The sequence below is a fragment of the Asparagus officinalis genome, chromosome 7 (assembly GCF_001876935.1).
Source record: "Asparagus officinalis chromosome 7, Aspof.V1, whole genome shotgun sequence".
NCBI lineage: Eukaryota > Viridiplantae > Streptophyta > Magnoliopsida > Asparagales > Asparagaceae > Asparagus > Asparagus officinalis.
In genome coordinates this window covers 44,968,800-44,976,016 of record NC_033800.1, presented here as the reverse complement: position 1 = coordinate 44,976,016, position 7,217 = coordinate 44,968,800, and the positions used below count along the sequence as shown (strand labels likewise).

The window sequence follows — 7,217 nt, the reverse complement described above, 5'->3', positions numbered from 1 at the left end:
GTTTCATTCGACGATGAAGCTAGGTGGGTTACTAATTCTATTACCAGAGTTTCAAGAGAGAATAGCGGAAAAGAAAATTTAATAAACTAAATTTTGGACATGTGCCTATGCAGGAGATCAAAAAGTAAACATGATATTTTAAACATTTAATAAGAACTTGACAGAAGGGTGTCCATTGAAAAAGAAATTTATTGTATTGACAACTGATAAGCTCCATGAAGCATTTAATATGCCGGACCTCATGGCTATTTTAAAATAGAAAGGCTTCATGATCCACACATAATGTGGCATTTTAACCTATTTATTAAATTTAAGCAATTAGTGGAGGAGTATATTAATAAATAAATGACACGACACAATTCATTTGCAAAACCTCAGAAGCAGGCACCTTCATTTCATGGCACCCAATGATAAAAATTAATGGGTCAACTGACATGGGAAACAACATTTTAGATAAGGATACATACTATCACATGCTCACAAATATGTAAAATTGGTATTTATTTATTATGATGTTTCCTTATATTCTTTCTTAGTAAGAGCGCTGCGCTCATTCTCTGTAAGTTTTCTCTTAGGACTAAAGATAATTTCAGGTGACAGTGCAGACAGTAGAATAATACTGAAAATGTTATTTGACTTTAAATTCACAAGATATATCCATTTTTGGCTTTAGTACCCAGAAAAGTAAGATGTGTATAAGTTCTCTCTTAAATAGATGGAAGAAGAAGGGGCTTTAGCAGTATTCTTTCTAAACTAGGGTTAAATGTGTCCAAAAAGGGACGTGATAGTCCGCGATCTATTTCCAATAGAAACTAACAACAGCCATATGACAAGAAATATTAGGGTGGTAAGTTGGTGAAAGTTTAGGGTATCTTTTGCCAAATTTAATCTCAGGGTAACAAATTCAAAAATGGATGAAATGTTAGGGGATTAAAGCGAAACCTAACTAAAATACATTGTTGATATACAATGCATTAGCATACCTGGCAAACCTCTGCCGGCAGTGCAGCAGGATGTTAATAAAATTGGTGTGCGCATTTTTTAATAAGCATGAGGTGTTTTTCCTTAACCGATTAAAGCTTCCCTCACGAAAACAATATTAATTCTCTGCTAATTAACCATGAGAAAAGTCGCATAGAGGTTCCTGCAAGTAAAACTCAAAGATTTATTCATGTCCCCCAAATTATGGAATAGAAATGAACCTATAAGACTTTTCTGAATGCGTACCTCTTGATCATTGACTTTGGAGATTGAACAAAGCACCATGTCCGCATTAAGAACAAATATGCATCATTTATGAATGTGGGTAATGAATGTGGGTAAACATGTACGTCTATGCATGTACTTCTTAATATTAGCTACCTGTTCATCCTCTCTAAGTTCTTCTAGGAATAAAGACATCTTTCACTCATAACAGCGCTCACAGTCATGATTGTGAGACCTTAGTAAAATAGATGAGGTAGCTGGGAAATATACCATGGAAAGGATATTTTTCAAGATACAGATTACTAAAATAGATAAAGTGCCTGGGAATATATCATGTAAGTATAGCTGGATGCTAAGTGAAAATTACTGCAAAGAATGTATTCTGAGATAAAGAGGTGACCGAGCTAGCTGAATTTTCCCCTCGAACAACCATGAGAAAAAGGAAAAGAATCTTCCTGCAAATAAAACTAAAGATGTCACTCATAAGCAGCATCTACAAGCCTACATGACCATTAATAAATACAAGATTGAAAAGAAGCTGCATGATCTTTCACAAAGAACGATTATGAGCCTACGTTCAGAAGCATACAACTGAACATACATTCAACAAATTTCTGTAACAAATGTGGCTACTATAAGAAAGTATCCCTACAACTGTTATACCAGATCTAATGGGATAACTTCTCTAATGAGAAAGAAAACCACAAAGAATCACAACATGGACAATAGATACGAATACCTGAATTGCCACTGAACATGTAAATGCTCCCGCAACAGAGACAATAGGATGAACACAGTACTCTCATAGATGTTCGACTTCCAAAAAACCCCAGCAGGATAATGCTTGAACAGTAACAGCTTTGAATAGTAGGAAAAGCACGTCTACAAGAAGTAGGCAGAGCAATAGAAGAAGGTAGGAACAAAGTGATAACGGACAGAGAATGTCAACAAATACAGCTTGGTGAACGAAAAGTGAGAAGACAAATACATGGATGCCAAACTTATCACAAATATATTTCCACATTCAGACAATTAGCTAGTAAACCGCACTTAAACAAGTTTGAGTGATATCACTGGAAATACCAGAGAAGACGTCAGCCAAAGGAACCATTGGTATGATTTAGAGAGAACAATCGAATGAATTCAATGATGATGTCTAATGGATTTTCATGATACATAAATTACAAGAAGCTGCAATAGATTACATTAATTGTAACAAATTTCAAGAATTTGAATATGATAATGTCGCATCCAGTTCCCACCTTTGTGACACTATAGGATGAGGAAATATACAGCTAGCACTTGTATCCTGTGCCCTAAAGTATTGAGATCGGATGATGCTGTCAATAAGATTTATTCTGTTTATTATCTCTTTTCAGTTGCACTTTCAGCTTCTTACCACCTAATTGGAAACCATTCATCACATTGATGGCAGCCTGGGCAGCTGCAGGTGAATCATAGCTTACGAAACCTGAAAAAAGAAGGGAATAAGTGAGTTTAAAGGAAATTGCTTGCAATAAAAGTATATGCATACCTTACTTACCAAAGCATTTACTGACACCGGTTGCTTTGTCAATGAAAACTTTAGCACTTAATACCCTGCCAAATCCCTGAAAAGCAGTTGATAGCTCTTGGTCGCCAAATTCTTGAGGGATATGATATATAAATAGATTAGCTCCAGGGGGGCCTATAAAACAAGAATTTGCCAGTCATTTGGATATAATAATCAGACATTAGCTGAAAGAGAGATGCAGAATGACAAGCAAAGAATATCTGTGAACCTTCCGTTTGACTCCCAGAACTTGTAAGGTTTCCTGATGAAGTTGATGCATTATTAGTCACATTTACAGGGTGAACTAAGCCATGGGAATTTCCTGATGGCCTCTGACTCATCATATTCCCATGGTATGCCAGGGGATACTGAAGCCCTGGAACACCAGTATATCCTGAGCCTACATAGCCAGCAGACTGCATTGCAGCAAAATTTCTAGGCACCGCACCAGCTGATGCCTCAGGACTAACCCCTCGCAATGTGTTTCCTTGGTTGACTGGCGAAATCATATTATGGGAAGCTTGGTTTTGCATTGGACTTAAAGGGTACTGCATAAGTCCATAAGTTCCAGAGGCCTACTTGCAGACAGAAAGTAATGGTTTTATTTTTCATTCTGTGGAAGAAATAATTAGCGACAGCACGTAGAAAACTAACTATCAAGATGAAAACTGTAACTGTTAAAATGAGCAGAAGATAAATTTTGTTCTGAAGTTGCATATATCTATAACTCATCAGTAACAAATAAGCAGTACGTAAAAGAACTGAATTAGGACTGATGCAGCTATTTTTACAAACAAAACCTTCAAAGTCCTGGAACAAGTTAAAACATGTGTTAGGTATTGGATGAAGAATCTAAAGCTCTACAAGCAATTAGCAGCTTATCATCAATAACTAACAAGATCACCACACAACTACTCAAGGAAACATGACCTCAATTATCTCATTACGTTCTAAACTACGATAATAATGATAAAAACATGTGTAATTAGACCTGATAACCAAATCCATTGTATGGAGGCATATATCCCATTGGCAAAGCACCAAACAATGAAGGTTGCTGATGTGTCGCATTAGAGGCATGCGATTGAGCTTTTTGAGCTCGTCGAGCTTGCCTTTCTTTCTCGGTATCAGCCCACTTGACAACCAAAGGTACACTCGATCCCTGAAGCGTAGACTGGAATTAGTAAATCAACCAAACACAATATGTACCATGATTTTAACTCAAACAGAACCAGAGACCTAGTAGAATTTCCAGTGCATGTTGAAATATCAGCATTGTGAACAATAAAAGCATGATGTAAATGTTAGATTATGATATGCATCATGTGCTAGCTCAGCAACAAGGGCAGGTGGATAAGCCCACTCTCTACACAGCAAGCATACACTGTCCAAGATATTTTACTAATCAAAGTGGAGAAAAATGGACAAGTTGCAGATACACAGCTTACTGAAGCTCAAACTGGCACCAATTACAATGTTCAATTTAAACAATATGTAGATATCTAGTCATATGCTTGTTGTTTAAAGTCATAAATGCAGTATTTTTTTATTTTTTTATTTTTCTGATGTTCTAAAGGAAATTGGTGAAATCTTGACTTTGGAGTTTCAACGTGTAGATTATAAGCTTCCTCTACTAAGACACTTGCAAGTGGACATTCAGAACCACATGAATATAGAAAAAACATGATTGCAGATTTTAATAACCTGTGCAACTTATTAAAATCGCTCTCGATTTTTGTATCTCAGAAATTAGATGCCTTTACCCATAATATGCATTTCCAATATACAATTTATATTAATGCCTTATATGTTACTATGACCCACATAATAAACATATAAGAATAAAGTTGGGTCCTGATGCCCTAATTCGACCAGAAAAAATAAAAAGTTGGATAGGTCAATGGGTCGGGTTAACCCCTATGATTTGAACCTGTAGTAGAAATTGCCTACAGCAGGGTGACTTTTATAACGTAGTAAGCAAAGGGTTTGTTTAGCAAGAAGAGTAAGAAAAAAGTTAGGGCCACTCACCTTACTCCTTTCCAATTCAAAAACGATTGGAGTTAAGAATAACCACTATTTGGGTGCTATCTTACAGAGGTAAAACCATTTGTTTTTTTTTTTTGTTTTTTTTTTTTTGGCACACGTAACTTCTACTCCACGGTGAAATTATATATGCCCATTAATAACACACAAATCCTCCCCAAAATTGCCAATCCTACACCAACACATTGGATCCAAACAACCAGAAAGAACACAAACCGCGAGAGCACTGACTCTTCCAAAAAAATTCACAACGCCTACAACTTAATCTCTATTGTCAAACAGGGCCTAAGTGAGTCAATACAGTGGCAATAACTCCCCCCTTTTGTGAGCATAGTTGATATGCCTCCAGGGAATCATCTTTTGCAAGAATCACATGTGGCATCATCCATAATCCGATAGTGTGAGGCTTCCATCACATGTGAGGCTTCCATCACATGTGAGCCTCACGTCGGCCTCTTCTCCCACTGGACTACCCACTATCAGTAGAGCACAATCAAGTCCTGATAACACTTATTAGTGAGTAAATGAACCTCTAGGGGAGTTATCACATTCCAGAAGTTCATATAGTCTAAAAGCCTAGGACTCAACCTGACCAAAAAGCTAAAGTTGATAAGTTGTCCAAAGTGTCCTAGAAATTTCAGTCAGCTTTTATATGGATTTATTCAAGCCATACTTAAACCCTTTGCATGTTTTGCAGTAAAGTCAGAGTCCTAACCCCCTTGAAAGAAGGTTACTTCGGACTAGTTAGTATCTGGGATGCTTTTATTATGCTTCTCTTGTTTTTTAGATTTCAACAAAAAAGAATAGATCACTGGAACCTGAAGTTGAATCCAATCATCTTATCAAGTGTGAATCACTTTTGAGCTTATTGTGCTTAGGATATGCATTGGAATTTACATGCATGACCATCATGTTCCGGTCAGATTTTATATATATCCAAACCAAACACAAGTCAACTGCATTCCAATTTAATCAATATAACCATAATTTTTATTTGTATTTCCAGTTATTCATTACAATTCTTGTTTTGGTTTAATCCGCCTAGTTTAAGCAGTGTTTTGAAATATTAAAATAGTTCAGTCTCACCTAACATGGTGGCTCTTAGTTTTTGTAAGGATCGTGTTGACTATATGACTTTTTACTACAGTTTTGATGTCTTCATCTGCATAATCTCAATGTAACATTGCATTGCAAAATATCAGTGTAATCAGTGTAATCATGGCTGGAATCAAGTTCTCCATACGGACACACTCTTCAGCATCTAAGTTACTTGTGGTCTTAGTCTATGACCCAGAATTTGCTGCAACATCTTACATTTTCCCTTCAACAAACTCCTCTAAGTTGTCACCATAACAGGTAAATCTAAGTTGAGATTTCACTAATCATAGGTGAAGCCCAGGCGCTAACTAAACATAATTGCACTATAAGCTATTCCAGAAGCTGGTATCCTACGTTATGAGGTGTTTGGTGGACAAATATTAAAATGTATAAGTTAGCTGCCACTCGCTTTACTGAAGAGAATGAATTCAAGAAGATAATTTGTACAAAGACAGACCTCCATTCTATGTTTCCCGTTCACAGCCTCCAACGCAGCAAGAGCTTGTTCTTTAGTCTCATACTTCAGAAAAGCACAACCTGCTACATTAAATAAAAGCCAATACATTTGGAAAATAAAGCAAATATAAAAGAAAGGTGAGCACTAGATGGATCCACATGTTTAAGAGCCAACTTTACCTTTGCTTGTTTGTTGAGACCCTCTCAAAATCTGTAAGTCTTTAATGTTACCATACTTTGAAAACAAAGCAGAAACTTCTTCCTCAGATGCATTCTTTGGAAGCATACCAATGAAAAGTTTGTGTTCTGTATACAAGCCAATATATATAATCAACTCAGACCCAAAAACTATTTACATTCTACAGAAAAGAATTATGTAAGAGATTCTTGTACCAGAAAGGGATGCAAAATCAGAAAAAAGTTACTAAAGCACTGGATGTATCATTAAAAAAAACTCAACAGAGGAGTTCTAATTCGTAAGAAAAGTGCCAAACCTAATCTTTCCAACTCGCCATCTGCATATTTCACTTGTAATGGACTAGAAGCCTGAATAAGACAGAGTAGACAGCTTCAATTAACGATAAGTTTCACATGTGCACAGGTCTGATTACATCAAGTCATCATCTTAGCTATGAGGATATATAGAACGTACAGTAAAGAGTAGAGAACACATAGATATAATCCAAAAGAGAAAACAAGGAAGGATACCCTTATTCCAGTTATTGGGGCCCAACAAATCATCCAACACTTGCAATTTATATTTTGTTTTATATAAGAGGAAACTTGTACTCATGATCATTATTTTAAACTAACATATTCTCATCAATTCATGCACAAAAAGAAACTTGATTCACTTAACAAA

The 7,217-nt window shown here is 36.1% G+C and overlaps 1 protein-coding gene across 1 annotated transcript in view; it reads right to left on the bottom strand.

Moving 5' to 3' along the window:
- LOC109847069 (RNA-binding protein BRN1-like) overlaps window positions 2,301-7,217 on the bottom strand; it is a 6,403-nt gene continuing 1,486 nt past the window's right edge. Inside the window, exons 3-9 of the mRNA XM_020416316.1 lie at window positions 6,850-6,901; window positions 6,536-6,661; window positions 6,357-6,436; window positions 3,750-3,920; window positions 2,988-3,333; window positions 2,750-2,893; window positions 2,301-2,677 (exon numbers count right to left, since the gene is read on the bottom strand). Coding sequence (XP_020271905.1) covers window positions 2,550-2,677; window positions 2,750-2,893; window positions 2,988-3,333; window positions 3,750-3,920; window positions 6,357-6,436; window positions 6,536-6,661; window positions 6,850-6,901 — 1,047 coding nt within the window. The 3' untranslated portion in view covers window positions 2,301-2,549. The remainder of the gene's footprint in view (window positions 2,678-2,749; window positions 2,894-2,987; window positions 3,334-3,749; window positions 3,921-6,356; window positions 6,437-6,535; window positions 6,662-6,849; window positions 6,902-7,217) is intronic.